Below are 18,083 nucleotides of genomic sequence, written 5' to 3' on the forward strand. Positions count from 1 at the left end.
AAATGCAGCCAGGAAGAGTGACAGCTGCAAATGTGTCATTTTTGCATTTTTTTTGGGGGGGTGATGGTTGTGGCACTCGACATCGCCCCAGAAGATGCCCTGGACTTTGCCAAATAGCGTGCAGCTTGCAGAACAGCGGACCCCTCACCAACGCTAGGACAAAGAAGGATGGTGGTGGTGAAGAAAAGATTCCAGGACTGGATCAAGGGACCATCTGGCCCAGCTCTCTGTCTCCAACAGTGGCCAGTCAGATGCCTCTGGAAGTTCACAAGCAACTGCCAATCAAGGAACAATCCTGTTTATCAACTGCTAACTTTTCTTAGAAGACTTTGGTGAAGGACAAAGTCAAACTCCTTTGGTAAACACTTCTTAGAAACACTTCTTAGTCAAACACTTCTTAGAAAGTACTTCTATTCCTTACTCACTGGCTTGCCTCCAGTCAATGTGCTTTTTTATACATTGGTGAGACAGGATTTCCCTGCACAGAAGTCATCCTGCTTCTCCCTTCACAAGGTTTGTTCTTCTATACTTTTGGCTGTCCTAATATTAATAAACCTGTTCATCAGATTACATGGAAGAGAACTCTGGTTGAGAAATCTTGTCCTTTCCTGAAGTATCTATTTCTACTTGTATTACATTGGCCACCTTCCAGTCCTCTTGAAAAGGCCACCCCCAGATTGTTGGAAAAGGGGGAATGTTAAATAGTGGGTCTACATGAATAAACAAAGGCATAGAGATAACAATTCAAAACATTTCATCTTCAGAACAGAACTTGGCAATGAAACACAAGGCAGCACCCCTGGTTTTATACCCCTTAGCTCCGCCCAGCTTCCCCATGATTGGTGCTGTTGATACACTAAACTAGAGGGCCAATCGGATGGTAGGATTTTGATCCACTACCTGATTGGCCAGCCATAAGACTGGGCCAATCGGTTATGCAGGATTTTGATCCTGCATAACTTGCTTACATGACAGGGAAGGTTGCAGCTATCTCCTGCAGGCAGCAGAAGACCCCTTTTCTTATGGTAAATTCCACCACCCTGCTAGTTTTCGGCTATCAATGAACACACACACTGGTTCAGAGGTGGTTTAAGATTCTAAGTATTTTACTCAGTTTCACAGATTGCATGCATCTTCTGAAATATCAGAGGCTTCTTCTACTTAGCAAACCAGAATCCTCCCTCTATGGGGGTGAGGAGGGGCTCTTCAACAATGATTTCCTGCTATTGGGGACAAAGCACAGCTGCCTGGATGCTACTCCGATAGTGTTCAAGAAGATAGGGAGGAGTGGAACACGTGGGAGGAAGTTACTCAATGAACACACTTCCTACAGGTACTAGGCCTTAGGTTGGAGGTGAATGGGCAACACTCTGCAGGTAGCATTTAATCCATATTCCAAGAATAAAAGGACCTTGGTGTGGGGGATCGGATAAGAAAAGGGAAGGCAAGACATCTCTTGTCCACCTTGCAACACAAGGATGCAGATCCCAGTTTGTGCATGTAAATTACACTTTGCTCTCCAGCTGCAGAAAACAAGGCAAATGAAACAGCTTCCTGTTTTTGGTCCACAAGTCCTGGGAAGCAGAGAGAAAGCCATCAAGGTAGGAGGCTCGACTCGGAAGACAGAGCTCCAGTGTGCACCTTTTGCATGCCTGAAAAAACCCTCCCATCCACCCTGAGCTTCTTACCAGTGTTTGTCACACTGCATGTAGCCTCCCAATCCGGAAGTAACTGGCAATGGCACCATAGGTGGACAATGTGAACTGGTGCAGCAGGGGACAAAATTTAGAAATGCTGCTTTAAGACTTGGGGGGTGGGAGGCAGTAGCCCAGAGCTAGGGCACCTGCTCTGTTTGTAGAAGGTTCCAGCATCAGTCCCTGGCAGCATCCTCAGCTTGGGCAGGAAAGACCTGTCTCTGCCTGAGACCCAGTGCCAGCCAGAGGAGTTAATTTGTGCAAGATGGGCCAAGGCTGGTCTGGATCACATGAGGCGGTTACTTCCTGGGTGCCTGTCTTCCCCCAACTAAAAAGCCATCAGGGTTTGGTTTAGACACCCCAGGAAAAACACCCCCGGAGCCAGCTGCCTTCCCATCTCTCCCAGGGCTTGGCTGGCATGCACACAAGGCAGGGCCTTCTCTGTGACAGCCCCCAAACTCAGGAAGTTCCCTCCATGGGAGATTCAAAGTTCCCTGTCCCTTTCAGAGTTGCAGAGGGTTTAAAGACCCAGAACACATCAATCTGTGGACCTTATCTTGATGTCAGTTAAACAACTGGCCTACGGTGCAATGTGTATGGCCAAGTTATATATAACCTACTGTTTCCTATTACAGGTAACTTCCTTCCAACCCATGGTACTTGTGGGCTCAGATACTATAGCCAGGATTCATATTTCAGTATCCCTCAAGTTTCAGGATACATGCCCAACCTTGTTTTACACGGATTTTTTATACACGGATTTGATTCAACACAAATGGCCACTGCAAATGAGAAGGAATTTGCCAATCCCTGGAGAAGGGGAAAAATTCATCCCTTTAAAAACAGTTTTAAAAACTGCTTTTCTTAGTGTTGTAGAGAGACAGTCATGCATGCAATTACAGGTATAACCTAATTATCCACAGATTTTTCTTATCTCAATGCAAGGAGAAATTAAAGGAAAACAGTTGTTTAACAATAGCCTTGTTAATGCAAGAGAGGGAAGCAGACTGACAATCCATCAATCATTCTGTCTCCAGGCAGCTTCAGCTTTGATCCAAGACAGTGACACCCCCACCCTTCCTCCTGAGCAGGTGAAAGAAAATCACTTTGCATTGGTGAAGGGAGGGGTCACTGGCTCAGAGTGAAGCCTTTCTAAGCGCCTGGAGAGAGACTGATTGATGGACTGTCTGCCTAATGCTCTGTCTTAACATCACAAAGGTCAGCTATTTTTAAATCAGCCAGCAAAGGGACATTGTTTCTTAAATGGATTTGCTTTAATGCAATTTTTGCCATCCACAGGAGTTTTTGAAAGGGAACCCTGGCAAATAATGAGACTCAACCTGTATTCCCACACTGAACAGGATGCTGAAATGGCAGCTCCAGTCCTTTCTGTAGGGCTTGTGCAGGAGAGATCCCTAGCATGCATTTTCCCTCTCCAATCTACTCCACTGTCTCTGACCCCATCTGGGGAAGTGGCCAAGCACAATTTCTGTGGGCCTGTTGTACATTTGTTAAATGGGACTCCCCCTCCACCACTCCTGCCTGTGATCCATTCTCCTTCATGAAAAAAATAGAGCACCGATCAATGCCCTTGTAGTCCTCTTGTAGTCCAATGTTTTGTAGTCCTCCTTGGTTAAGTTTCTTGGGTGCCAGGTTTGCATTTGTAGCTGGACACAACAGCACTGCACACCTAACATACTGTTATCCACAAGTGAATGACCCAAACCCCTTTCAACTCTCCTCCAAGTCCCATGGATCTAGTGTTGGCTTTAGGTGTATTCTGGCACCTTGACTCCCATACATCCTGGGACCATACACTCTGCCTTAGGCACTTGTTCTCTCCTACTGCCTCATCCCTGATGATGGTGGTGTTTGTCCCTGAAGACTTCATGGACCTGAAGCTCTTGCTTAATGCTGTTCAACAGCATGGTGCCAAAGATGAATTTGTTTAGAAAATTTAGATACCACCTTTCCCCAGTCTAAGAGCCGACTGTTCCAGAATGTTCCCTGGTGCCCACCCTGGAAACAAGAGATTGAACACAGCAAATGGGTTCAGAGTTGGGCCACACTTTATTAACTAATTTCCACAGAAACCAGTGGATATCACTCCTAGAGCAAGGCAGTGTTTGCCTTGCAATTCTTTGGGTGCCTCTGCTTCTTTGGGTGAGCAAACTGAGCTCCAAATTGCAGAACTTCATCTGCCTCCTCACTGTCTGGGGGGGGGGGGGAGCCTGAGTCACCACTTCCAGGGCCCTGAATGGGTGAGGCTGACAATTCTCCCCAGGGGGTTCCATTTCCAGCCCCCTGGAGAGGCTGACGGTTCAGGAGAGGACTCCCCTCTCTTTCACCTTCCCCATGCCTTCAGCTATGCCCCACCATCTGTCTTTCGTTCTAGGTTGCTCCCTTGGAACCCACACTAACCCTTGCCCTTGTGACCAGAGAATATACTAATTAGCAGCACCGCCTCTTAATATTAGCCAATTTAAAAAAAACCTTCCAGTGTCACAGTGTTGAGTAGGTGAAAAGCCACCGCCCCTGTAGGACAATTCAGGTGAATGGGACAAATTCCTGTGTTCTGTCACACACAGCTCAGAACCCATTAGCCCAGTGGTTCTCACATGTTTTAGGCTGGGACCACTTCTGAGAATGACAATCTGTCTGGGACCCACCGGAAGTGATGTCATCGACCTGGAAGTGATGTCATGACCGGAAGTGACATCATCAAAGAGGAAGTGCCATCGTCATTATGCCAGAGTCTGAAGTGATGCCATCAAGCAGGAAGTGACATCACTGTTCTCACATAGGAACTCAAATGGCAAATGATAAAATAAAGTATTGCAGCTCAGAAGCTTCATCCAATTCTTCCCCCCTCCCCCACCACGAATGGCTTCTCAGAGCACAGTAAGCCACAAATTGAAAGTCAGGCTCAGAAAACTGTGTCTTGCTCAGTATAACTAGAAAAGCCAACGAAACAGGCTGCCAAGAGAGCCCAAGGAAGGACTGTTGCCTGCCTTGCATTTCAGAGACCTTTCTTTGCAACAGATGCATCTTTCCACATACATCTCTAAACAATGTCATGAACCAGTCTCTTAGAGTTGTCTTGCATACTATGCACATGTTGTATTAACTGGCCAATCCAATGCATGTCTACTCAAAAGTAAGCCCCATTGTGTTAAGTTGGGCTTACTCCTTACTCCCAGGAAAGTGTGCATAGGATTGCAGTGTAAGGGTATGGGGACAGAGGGATGAAAAGGGCTGGAGGGCAGGGTTCAGTCATTGCAGAGGCGGGGGGGGGGGTTGTAAGAACCAGAAAGAGAGAGAGAGAGGAGGCAAAGGGGTGGGCAGATAAAGGGGACAGTGTCACAACATGGACCATGCAGCCTCACACTGCAGCATGTTTTCCTCCCCCCATCAATTTGCTTAAGAAAAAGAAAAAAGATCATCCTTCAGTCTGACTGCCCCATTTGAAGTGAATCAGTCTATTGCTCTTATTCCAGAAGCCAAACTTAAAAGCAGTCAAGCAATATTTGAATCCACAGTAGGCTATTTACACTTCTAAGTGGAGGAAAGATGATATTATTTATAGTTTATATATTTATATATATAATAATAATCCCTAGCATGTATGCATTGCTGAAACAGAGACGCCTGCGTTGGCTTGGTCATGTCGTGAGAATGGATGATGGCCGGATCCCAAAGGATCTCCTCTGTGGAGAACTCCTGCAAGGAAAGCGCCCTACAGGTAGACCACAGCTGTGATACAAGGACATCTGCAAGAGGGATCTGAAGGCCTTAGGGACGGACCTCAACAAGTGGGAAACCCTGGCCTCTGAGCGGCCCGCTTGGAGGCAGGCTGTGCAACATGGCCTTTCCCAGTTTGAAGAGACACTTGGCCAACAGACTGAGGCTAAGAGGCAAAGAAGGAAGGCCCATAGCCAGGGAGACAGACCAGGGACAGACTGCACTTGCTCCCGGTGTGGAAGGGATTGTCACTCCCGGATTGGCCTTTTCAGCCACACTAGACGCTGTGCCAGAACCACCATCCAGAGCGCGATACCAGAGTCTTCTGAGACTGAAGGTTGCCAACTGAATATATATATTATAATTATATAATTATATAAAATAAATTTTATAATATATTTTTATAATCAAATTATATTACATAAATAGCTGCATTTTGTATCTGTGTGATCCACCTTACTTGGGAGTAAGTCCCACTGAACTCAGAGTAGGACTTGCTTCTGAGTAGACTTCCAAGTAGATCTGCCTAGAATTTCTAGTGGCTCAATTGGAAGTTAATCAGGAAGCTCTTTGTGGCTGGAGGGGGGTGGCAGGGCCACCCTTTGTTATTACAATGAGCAGAGAAATGGTTCTGGTCCCCAAAGAGACCCCACCCCCACCCCAATGACCAAGGAGAACACTTGGAAGCAGGTGTCCCCTCTCTGCAAGTAATAACAAAGGCGGTCAGGGTGACTTCCCTGCTGCCTCAAAGTGGGATTCAGCTTCTCTGCACTGCCTTGGAGGCTGAAAGGGCAGGTCCCTCAGACATCTTGAATAATTAAGGGGGAGAGATTAACCATTCAACAAAAGAGAAGAGCTCTGCCACCCCCTCCCAAGGATTGCTGCAAGTAATGAAAGAAGCCCTAGAAGGGAAGTGGGAGGTTGCCCTCAAGGGAGGGCACCAGGATGAGGTCTCTTGTTATCTGGTGTGCTCCCTGGGGCATTTGGTGGGCAGCTGTGAGATACAGGAAGCTGGACTAGATGGGCCTGTGGCCTGATCCAGTGGGGCTGTTCTTATGTTCTTAATAATTAAGTGGAGCCTCTGTGCCCTTGGTCAGCAGTTGGGTAGCCTTTCCTGGCCAGGGTTGGGCCATGGGGGGCGGGGGGAGCTGGTGCTTGGTAAAACTGGGTAGGGAAGGGTGGTGCAGAAGGGGTTGGGGATGGAAATAGAGGCTGCTATCCTATCCCCCCTGCAGTGCCTGAAAGCCCTACATGATATGAATCTGTGCCAGTTGTATAGCTAGTGTTGCCCCCCCAAACCTGAGGGCAACATGGAGTCATGCCTGGTTTAATAACAGACCAAGTGAAAGGTGCAGAAACACCCATTTACTGCAGGTTAACCAAGCACTGCACATGTTCTCAGATCATGTGCAATGTTCAGCTGGACGCTGCCATCCTTTTATACTTGGTTCAAAGCAATACAATTCTATAGGCAAAGGTTCAGTAAATTTCCACTCCTGCCTCACCCAAGCTCACCTCTGCGGCTCCGTCTGGTGGTGGTGGTATCCTTCCTCCGGACACGTTTTGCTGCACTTTCTCATGCAACAGGGTAATATTTGTAGACTGGCTCTGTCTGGTCTTCTCAGCTTCCTCCAGAGAACTCAGGGTAGCAAACCTGGGGTAGCAAATTCCTCTCTACATACCATTTTTACCCTCACAACAACCTTGTGAGGTAGGTTCGACTGAGAGATAAGGTAACTGGCCCAGCATCACCCAGCGAGCTTCCTAGCTGAATGTGAATTTAATCCCATGTCTCCCAGTCCCATGTAGTACTGATTGATGTTGTTATGGTTGTTTCAAAATGCACTGTGCTTTACAGAACAGAAGGTGACAGGTAGGTACCTGCCTCAAAGAGCTTACAGTCTAAAATTCTCCACAGAGAAGAGAAGGGAAAACAGGAAGAAAATGCATTCCAGTCACATGTGTTTAGGTTGCGTTTCAGTAGTGCAGCCAATGGTTCATCGTTCTTAATTCCCATTAAGAATTGACGCCAATTCTTAATGGGACGCCTAATAATTCTTATTCTAGACGCTAGCACCACATCCTGTGGCAAGGAGTTCCACAGACCGACCACACGCTGAGTAAAGAAATATTTTCTTTTGTCTGTCCTAACCCGCCCAATACTCAATTTTAGTGGATGTCCCCTGGTTCTGGTATTATGTGAGAGTGTAAAGAGCATCTCCCTATCCATCCCCTGCATAATTTTGTCTCAATCATGTCCCCCCCCAGACGTCTTTTTTCTAGGCTGAAGAGGCCCAAACGCCGTAGCCTTTCCTCATAAGGAAGGTGCCCCAGCCCCGTAATCATCTTAGTCGCTCTCTTTTGCACCTTTTCCATTTCCACTATGTCTTTTTTGAGATGCGGCGACCAGAACTGGACACAATACTCCAGGTGCGGCCTCACCATAGATTTGTACAACGGCATTATAATACTAGCCGTTTTGTTCTCAATACCCTTCCTAATGATCCCAAGCATAGAATTGGCCTTCTTCACTGCCGCCACACATTGGGTCGACACTTTCATCGACCTGTCCACCACCACCCCAAGATCTCTCTCCTGATCTGTCACAGACAGCTCAGAACCCATCAGCCTATATCTAAAGTTTTGATTTTTTGCCCCAATGTGCATGACTTTACACTATCAATCATAATGAGATTTAGGGCCCAATCCTATCTTCCCGCTGAGCTCCAGCACCTGCACTAGATGTCATGAACATCTAAAAGCATGTTTATGGCACTGTGGGAGGAAGGAATGGTGCTGGGCCAGCGTCAGTCGGTGCTTGGCCCAGTGCCAAGGGAAGGATGCTGCATGGAACTGAAAGGAAGGTAAGACGGCTGGGCAGTGGTGCAGGCTTTAGGGGCGGGGGGGGAGGTATTCTGGGGCAAAGGGAGCACAGGGGACCGGCCTGCGAAGGGGATGGAACCAGCAGAGGCCTCCTCTGCCAGATCCAATACTCTGAGTCATGTTGAAAAGCCTGACATGGAGGTTCTCAAGTTTGCACTGGCAAAACAGCCGGCACAGACATGAGAAGTCCCATTGCAGGGCTTGGGGCATTCCTCAGGGGAAGGGGACACTTGCCTCTACTTCTGTCCCTGGGTCACCTGTCCTGTTTTCCCCTTGTGGGAGGACTTCTGAGGTGCAGAAAACCTCCCAGAGCTGACCAGAATGCTCTTTGAAGGAAAATTGGTAGTGCCTGTTGGAAGCCTCCAGAGGCATTCAGAGGAGCAGGGAGGCAGCACGTGGCCTTCCCACACCTCCGAACACCTCCCTGACCTCCAGGACCAGAACATACTTCTGGTCATGTCTAAGAAATCACTTGAAAGGTGAACCACATTGCCATCATCTTTTTTGGCATGACTCTTGTGCCCTCATGTGGCAGGTGGATATTCAACAGGTTTACAATGTCTCACAGTGGTCAAACTCTGAGGTGGAAACTTCACCTATTCCCTGTCCCTTGAAGCTTCCACTGAGGTGCCTGTTCCAATCACATTCTCCTCCTTCCCCCTTTGTCTTTTAAATGACCCACTGAATGTGTCCTGAGCTGAGGAATCCCTCCAGGCAATGGACTTGGGTTGCTGGGGGGCCCTACAGTTGCAGCTCCTTTGTCACCAGGGGAACCTCATAAGACCAGCCCAGAAGGAAGCAGTGTGGTCATTTCCTCCCCTCTCCTTCTAGGCAGATCAGGGATTGGAGAGCAGTGTCTGCCTAAATCAGCTTCCCCAGAAGGTCAACCCAGGTCTCTGCTTCCCAAGTTGCAGGAGTGGAGCCAGGAGGGAAGCCATGAGTGAGCGATCCTGTGCAGGTCCAGAAGCTGAAGAGGGATCAGGAGGGGCAGGAAGAGACACAGGCAGAGATCAGCCTGAGTATAGGAGGGAGCGACCAGGATGGAGAGAGCCACAAGGGGGCCAAAAGGAGCCAGGCAGGGGGATGCAACAGCGCTGGGAAGCCCAGTGGCAGCAGTTCCTCCACTCTGCATGGGGGAGCCCCCCAGTGCCTGACCCCACACCCTGGGACGATGCCAAGGCCTTTCTGGCCTCCTTTGAGCAAGTGGCTGAAGCCTGTCGGTGGCCCAGAGGAGAGTGGGTGGCTCGGCTCATGCCTGCCCTCAGCGGAGAAGCCCAGCAGGCCTTTAGCCTCCTGGAAGCCAGAGACAAGGAGGACTATGGGAAAGTGAAGGCTGCCATCTTGAGAGACGGAGCCCTGAGAAGGGAGGCGCAGCGCCAGCACTTCAGGCAGTTCTGCTGCCAGGAGCTGGAAGACCCACGAAAGATGTACGTCCAGATCCAGGCGCTTTGCTGCCAGTGGCTGAAGCCGGAGAGGCACACGAAGGAGGAGATCCTGGAGCTGCTGGTCCTGGAGCAGTTCCTGGCCAGCCTGCCTGTGGAAGCCCAGAGCTGGATCCGGGCAGGGGGGCCGGACAGCTGTGCGCAGGCCGTGGCCCTGCTGGAGGATTTCCTGATGAGCCGGAGAGAGGCTGAGACCGGGACGTGGCAGGTGAGGTCCTGGTATTTCACTCCTAGGTTGCTGGCCAGGCACAGAAAGTGGAACCACCAGCCAGCCTGATTTAGCTCATAGAAGTCACTGCAGGCAGCAGGATCCCCAGGATCCTGAAGTCACTGAAAAGCATTCAGGGAAAAGCTGAGAAATGAGGCTCAGGCACCTGGGAGGAAGCTCTGCATGTGATGCAGCCATTCAGATTAGCCCCCTTGGAACCAGTACAACTAAGTTCCTGTTGACTGAACCCTTTGAAATGTACTGAATGTTTGTATTGGATACAAAACGTGCACAAAGGGTAGAAAATCCACAGGCCCAGCTTTTCTGCAGATGTCCTTACAGAGCATCGAACCTTCCGTGTCCGACTTCATAGTTCAGGAGTTGTGATGGGGGAAAATCACTTGGCCGCCTTATGTGGCCCTCTCAGTGATGTAGTTTGTTCAGTCACAGTCTAGAAAGCCACAGGTTAGAAAGCTGCACAGAGTCTGTCAGAAAACTACTCCTGGAATTATGCATCAAAGGGAGAAGGATTTAAGGGAGCAGAATGCATCTGTTTTCATAGAATCATAGAGTTGGAAAAGACCTGCAAGTTTTCTATTCCAACCCCCACCTGTAGCAGGAAATCCTCCTACAGCAGATTCTTTTACAGCCTCCTCCCTACCCTCTCTGTTCATTACTCTGTTCCCTGCTCTCTGTGCTCTGTCTCTGATTCTTTTCACTGCTTCAGGAGCCATTGCAGGAATGGGCTGTGGTTCTCCTCGACGAAGAGGAGGAATGCTTGGACATGGTGCAGGGGGAGATCTCCAAAGAGTATGCAGAGATGTTCGAAGACACGAAGCAGAGTGTTGATGGGGAGGTCTCTGTGCCAGGTAAGGAGTCAGTGTGAGATACTAAGTGCCATCAAGACTAGAGTAAGAAAATGCAAAAGTAAACATTCCTGTACCTACAGCAGCCATGCAGAACAGGGAGTGTGGAAGGTTTCTGCCCAAGTAAAGACCTCTGTTCAACCTCTGCCCAAGGTTTAAGCCCAAGTAACGACCAAGTTCAACCTCTGCCTGGCAGATCTAACAGTGATTATGGTGAGGGCAGCTTCAGCAGGAGCTAAATCCTCGTTCTCCATTAAAAGTCCCTTGTGTGCATCAACAGGGATTGGAATCGCACATCCAACTTTGCTGCTTCTCCCAGAAGGTCAAGACAGAAGTGAAGCTGAGCTGACCAAGGCTCTTGGCGTCCATTCAGACCAGGTTGGTTTGGGCAGGACCAGGACAGACCTATGAACCAGGTAGCAGCTCATGTTATTGTGTTGGAGATAACCAGTCCAACCTGAGGCTGCCTTGAGATGTTTGCCTCAGGGAAGGAGTAGGTGGGTGGCACCCACCCCATCTGTCCACTTGCCTCCACCACCTCCTTGGCCTGCTGTGCCCCTTCTTCCTTTCCCAGTCCAGGGAGCGGGAGGATCAGAGTCCAGCAGACATCCAGAGATGAAGGGACAGCATGTTTCACACTTCCTGAAGCCCCATGAGGTCTTTGGCGGGACAGCTCTGATTTCTTCAGAATCTACCACTGGGAAATCTTGACTTTTGGGGGAGGTGCATTTTGAGATGTTGAAGCATGACCAGTCTTGCCATTTTGTGCTGGATGTTATGCCCATAGGGGCCAACTGGATCTCATTTCTGGGGAACACACGCAAAGGTGTGAAGGCACATGTGTAGACAACGTTTCAGGCACCATGTGATGCACAGACTGCCATTCTGCACCCTCTGAAAGACTGAATTTTGTGTTTTTCTAAGATAGCTTTACGCAAAAGAACAAACACCCTCTTTGCTTTTACATCAGTGTGCATGATGATGACCACAGTAGGCAGTGGCAAGACCTCAGCAATGCGTAGAAAACAGGACGAGGGGAAGATCTGGGGAAGTGAACTGTGGGGTGAGAAGTGGCGCCTGTACGTATGGCACCACCTGGGACCCAGTATTCTAGGGGGCTGCCTCTAAAAGGCATAGCCCTGTGGTCAGAGTCACGATCCAAGGTGGTAAGAGGATTGAATGGGTGGTGCGTGGAGCAAGAAAAGATTTATCCCCTTCCTCCCTTTAGCAGAAATGGTTGTGTCCTGTCTCCCATTCTTTTATGAATCTTGAGAAGTTATCTAAATTCCAATACACAGGTCCACCTTTAGCCTTTTGGGTCTGGCCACAAGACTTCCAGCATGCAGACAGTTCAACATACAAGTGCAACTGCTAGCTCGCCTGTTCTTTATATCTTGGTTAATTGATTACAGCATGATGATACCAGCAACAGGACCATTGCATCCTGGACAACTCTATCCCTTTAAATCGTGTCCCAGTATTGGACATTTCCATCCCTTTTTTCATCCTGGACATTTGTATCCCAATGTATGGATATTTGATATACTTTTTTATCTTTAAAATGCAATGTTAGGGTTGATATAATCAGCATATATAACATGGGTTTGTTGCCCAGGCATATCTTATATGTTGCCCTGTTATCGTTTGTTGCCCAGTTATAGTGGGATGAGAATGTGCAGGGACACCAATGACTGATATGCATTTGACCGGGACACAGTCATCCAGGATGCAGGGTCTGTCATAATTCTTCCGGATTATGGAGGTAACGGGGCATGTTCTCATACCTGTGCGTTAACACCATTCCTTGTGCAACAGATTTTGAAGGGGAACATGCGTGATTTCCTGTTTCCAGCAGGTGGTGAACCCGAGGAAGGTGGGTCTGCCTTTGCACATGGTTGAGTGGATACCAGTGCAGTCAAGCCAACAGACCAAATTCTGGAAAGTTCTGCAGGAGGATGGTGAAAGTGTGGATTCCCTGGGTAAGGAACTGCTGGGTTCCAGCAGTGAATCAAAAAAGATGCTTTGCATCTAGTTCTCATATATAGACATGAGATTTGTATGTAGATCCTTTTCTGAATAGTATGTTTATACACTTATAAGTTATAAGATACAAAGAAAGGCAGAAATTTGTTTTGACACATTCCCTGAATACAACACTTGTAAAGACTAAAATATCCAGCTAGTGATGGAGAAGGGTGTGGAAATGTGGATGCATTTGGCTGCAGCCAAGGAGATTCATAAGCATAGGCATAGGCATTGGCGAGAAGCTTGATTCCCAAGGGAAAGGTTTTTATAAGAGAAAAGGATTCTCACTATCAGTTCACTGTCATGTGCAGCATTAGCGTATATATGAAGTCAGTCTGCCCAGTGTAGGATTTTTTTTTTTTCATTTAAACAGAAAACAGACTGTAAAACAAAGGTAAGAATTCATCAATGCCTTTTGTATTGAAATGTATGAGAAATACATTATTTCCTTTTTCTCTCTACTCAAGAGGGATCCTTGGGTCCCCAATTTGACTTTGCCCCCCATCCAGTGAAAAAGGAAAAGAGCTTCCTCCCTGATCCTGCGGAAGTCAGAGACTCTCAGGCCGGGATTTGGGTAAGGAGTTGGAGAGGAATCTTGGTTGATTCTTGCAACACCTGTTGATACCCAGGCTCCTTCGGGAAGACACTCCCAACTGCGTTTCTACTCTCCCAGAAGTACATTGCACATATTTCATTCTCGCTGGCAGGAACAGATTCAGTTATCTCAAGAAAGCCAAGAACAGCATCTGTCTTCTCATATCTCTGAATTTTTAAATGTATTTTTCACATTTTCATACTGCCCTTCCTCCAAGGAGCTCTGGGTGATATAAATTGCTCCCCCCTCCTTTTGTCCTCACAACATCCCTGCAGGGAAGTGCAAGGGCGGCAGGTGAGATGGAAACACCCCATCATAGTCCATGAAAAAGCACCACAGTCTTCCTGCCTGCTTATACCCAAGGAGGCTGTCCTTTCACCTGAGATCGCATATGTAAGAAAAGTCTCCTCTGATGTAAATGGGCAGGGAGGCTATAGTTCTTTTCCGCGGACAATGACGGGCCAGTTCTGCCTAACCTACTGCACCCACACTGCACGTCCCTGCAACCCTGTGAGGTAGGTGAGGTTGAGAGAGATTGATTAGCTCAAGGCTGCACAGGAACCTTCGTGGCTAAGCAGAGATTTGAACCTGGATCTTCCAGGATTGACGGCCCAATCCTATTCAATTTTCCAGTACCGGTGCAGCTGTGCCAATGGGGCATGCACTCCATCCTGTGGTGGGGAAGCAATCACAGAGGCCTCCTCAAGGCAAGGGAACGTCTGTTCCCTTACCTCGAGGCTGCATTGCAGCTGCACCAATGCTGAAAAGTTGGATAGGATTGGGCCCTAAGTCTTCTCCTAAACCACCACACCATCCTGGCTCTCAAATGTGCATGTTTATACATGCAGAAACCTTCAGAACTTGGTACTGGGGTTGCTTTATCTTTTCATTAATAGTGCAAAACAACAATTAAAAGACAAAGTTAAACATGTCCTTAGAAAAATCTACTTATGAAGTGCCTAAAGTTTTCTGTTAGCTGCACTACAAGAAAAAAAGCGTTAAAAAAAATTCAGATCCTTGTCAGTCATTGTCAGCTGAACAAAGGTGATGCAGTATAGAAGGGGGAGGAGGGTTGAAATAACACAAATAAAAAGATTTAAATGCGACCTTAGAGAAACGCAAGTCTGCCTTGGAAGTGGACTGATGACCTCTCTGTAGACCGATTGGGTGGGGTCAGGCACAGGTGAACAAGAATTCCAGTGGTCAAGGGAAAAATCTCATTGTCTTGCATCAGTTTTCTTCCTGCTGAGTTCCAGAAGTAAACTCCATGGTGCAAAATAGCCAGATTCTGTGTTTCCTTGGGAGAGCACTTTGGTTTTCATATTTCAGAAAAGAGTTCAAATTCCTGAACAGGAATGAGGTTTGTTGGGAGCCACAAAGGGAGAAGGACAGAACAGGAAAGACAGGAAGGAAGAAATTACAGGAAGCTCAACAAGAGTTCCGCAGAACATGGACAAAATTCCTCTCTCTGTTTCTTCAGATGATGGAAAGGGAAATCAGCTCAAAGTGAAGAATACTCAGGTTGGAGGAAATGAGCCAGTGGAAACACCCAGGAGTGGACAAGGGAAAACCCATGAGAATGTGCTGGTGAGAGCTGAGACGATGGATGAAAGATGCGAGTCCATCAGCAGAAAGGGAATAGAACCACATATGGGATGCAAGGAATCTGGTGAGATCACAGACAGTCTTGGAGCTGCTTGCAGCAATCCCTGCCCAGTGGATGCAGAGGGGGGAAAGGCATTGTTTTCCAAGTATGGAAGAAGGTACTGTCCAAAGTTTGACAAATATCACAGCACCCAGATGGAAGTGAAAAATTATGATTGCCAAGAGTCTGAGGTCAGGTTCCCTTCTAATACATTAGCCAAACATCAGCTAATTCACGCTGGAGAAAAGATTCACAAATGCACTGACTGTGGAAAAATGTCCACTCAGAGATCAACTTTATTAAGACATCACAACATTCACACTGGAGAGAAACCTCATGAGTGCCCCATTTGTGAAAAAAGGTTCTCTTGCAGATCACATTTGTTAACCCATATGATGATCCACACAAGAGAGAAACCTCACAAATGTCCTGAGTGTGGGAAAAACTTCTTTCACAGATCACGTTTGTTAAGACATGAGATTATCCACACAGGAGAGAAACCACACCAATGTCTTGAGTGTGGAAAAAGCTTCTCTCAGAGATCTCATTTATTAAGACATGAGATGATCCACACAGGAAAGAAACCATACAAATGTCTTGAGTGTGGAAAATACTTCTCTTCGAGATCTCATTTATTAAGACATGAGATGATCCACACAAGGAAGAAACCAGACCAGCATCCAGAGTGAGGAAGAGTCTTCTTTCAGTGGTCACATTTATCAAACCATCAGCAAGTTCACACTGAGAATAATCTTACAGGTGTCCTATGTGTGGGAAAAGCTTCAGTGAGGAACAAACACTGATCAGCACCAGATAGATAATCCACACAGAGCTTTAATGGTTTATAGACTGAAGTTTGTTTTCTCAAACTGCAATAATTCCTGCATGCTTTTAAACCTTGTTTGGAGCAACTTGGTTGGCTTATGTTGCAGTATCCTGAAGCGGAGTTATGGGGAAGAAGCCTGGCCTCAGAACTGCGTAACTGTGTAATAACTGCCTGATAAATTGTGGTCACTGTTCAATAACTTGAGTTAGGTTAACTTGAGTTAGGTAAAGTCCTCAGGGCCACAAAGACTCTGCCCCAACCTTTGAATAGCAGCTATAGAATAAATGATTTGGATAACAAGATGTGCAGATTGTCTTATCCTTTAGAATTTGTGCAAGTTTACATATCAGCCAGAATCAGCTGGATTGGGGGGCAAGCAGGTGGTGGAAAAAGAGAGGTGAACAGAACTTGGTCAGAGTTCTTCCCTCTGCCTTCTTCAATATGGAGAATTCTCAGCAGGAGGATCAGGGCCAGAATAATGACACGGAATATGGAAGAACTCTTATCTCAAAAAGCATCATGTTTATGTCCTAAAGGTGGGGAACAGGTTTGTACTAAAGGGACATTAAGAAGCATTAATATGAATGTCTGCATTATTTCCCAAGCTTGGTACAAACACCAGTGGGAGAAACTGCATGAATGTTCTCTGTTCATGGGAAAGGTTTCACCTACCGAGCAGCATGAACAGGAAATCTGATAATTCACCCAGAGAGGAATGAGATTAATGTTCCCAATGTGGGAAATGCTTTGGAGAGACAGTTTATATAGAGTGTCTCGAGATCCTATATGGAAAAAAACTTTTCAGGTGCCCTGAAAATGGGAGACATATTTTTGGGGGAGAAAAGGTTTTTGCACAACGAGCAAAGCTGGTGGAAGTGAGACCCCTCTTGTCTTTTCTTATAAAGCAATATATAAATTGCTTTATATGAATTTCATCAATAAAAAGCACAAAAAATATCAGTAAACAATGCAGAATTAACTAAATGAAGACCTGTTTCTACATATATAGAATACCTGTAAATTTAATGCAAGTCTAGAGCAGCAAATCATAATTACTTACAGCTTCCATACCATCTAAACAAAATATCAAAGTTCAGTTCAAATATCAAAGTTTATCAAAATACCAAAGTTATCAAAATATCAAAGTTTACATAAAATATCTAAACAAAATATCAAACAAAATATCAAACTATCAAATACCATCTAAACAAAATATCAAAGTATATATCTCGGTCAGCCCTTCTTATGGATTTTGTTTCTTATTCACTTATCTGTTAATTCTTCAGTCCCTTCTTGATGATTTATTTTGTTTGTCTCTAGTCCTCAAATGCAGAAACCATTATAGCATTTTTCCTCTCATAGGCAGAAAGTCAATCAGTGGTTCCCAGTTATTCATAAATACTGCATATTTACTGACTCTTATCCGTTGCTACCAAGTTCAAGACCTTTATCCTCCAATCTACAACCAAAGGTATTTTGTTGTTTTCCTGCGCTGTGCAAAGAGTGTCCTCGCTGCAGTTTATATAAAAACACAGTCAGAATTTTTTTCTACATGATTATCTAAGGAAAAGGCTTCAGGATTCATTTGTATATTCACTTTTAAAATTAACTGCATCAGTGTGTGAATCTCAGTCCAATATGCTTTGGCCTTACCACAAGTCCACCACATGGGGTAGAAAGAGACTTTTTGTTTCTTACACTTCCAGCATCTATTTAGCACTTTGTCATACAGTTTTGCTACTCCTCTTGGAGTCTCATACCAGGAAGTGAGACCCCTCTAATCCTATGGTATGCCCAGTCATAGCATGCAACCAGCCCAAAGAAGCTGCACTGCATGCTATGGTGGGAGGGCAGACGGAGAGGCTTGGGAGGGGAAAGAGAAAATACCCCTCTGTAAGCCCCTCAACTGTCAGTGGGTCTCCTTAGATCTCAACCAGCTCTTCAGCTGACACAAGTCTAAGGAGACAAAGGGAGCATGTTGTCTGGCACTGGAGGGGACAGCATCCCAAGTACATTGCCTGCACTGGATCACATCCCTTCCCACCTCCAACATGCCTCCCACCTTCACCCCCTTCCACCCTCCCACAGCCCCGTTCCGCCCACTCTACTGACTCACCTCTGTTGGTGTGCCTTCTTAAGTTGCAATTAAGAATCCAGT

General features: G+C 46.7%; 1 protein-coding gene across 1 annotated transcript; it reads left to right on the forward strand.

Annotated features, from left to right (window-relative positions):
• Nucleotides 1–9,254: 9,254 nt before the first annotated feature.
• Nucleotides 9,255–15,788, forward strand: LOC136639030 (zinc finger and SCAN domain-containing protein 31-like). The gene is made up of 3 exons (XM_066613059.1): nt 9,255–9,968; nt 12,687–12,813; nt 14,935–15,788. Exons 1-3 carry the CDS (start codon nt 9,255–9,257, stop codon nt 15,786–15,788), a joined length of 1,695 nt encoding a protein of 564 aa, XP_066469156.1.
• The last annotated feature ends 2,295 nt before the right edge of the window (nt 15,789–18,083 follow it).

Source organism: Tiliqua scincoides, chromosome 2 (assembly GCF_035046505.1).
Source record: "Tiliqua scincoides isolate rTilSci1 chromosome 2, rTilSci1.hap2, whole genome shotgun sequence".
In the NCBI taxonomy this organism is placed as follows: domain Eukaryota; kingdom Metazoa; phylum Chordata; class Lepidosauria; order Squamata; family Scincidae; genus Tiliqua; species Tiliqua scincoides.

Bases quoted from the DNA above. Each gene is read 5' to 3' on its own strand.
- LOC136639030 (XM_066613059.1), top strand. From the start codon at position 9,255: ATGAGTGAGCGATCCTGTGCAGGTCCAGAAGCTGAAGAGGGATCAGGA. The intron at 9,969-12,686 runs GTGAGGTCCTGG...TCCTGTTTCCAG, and splicing joins CTGAGACCGGGACGTGGCAG to CAGGTGGTGAACCCGAGGAA. The intron at 12,814-14,934 runs GTAAGGAACTGC...CTGTTTCTTCAG, and splicing joins TGAAAGTGTGGATTCCCTGG to ATGATGGAAAGGGAAATCAG.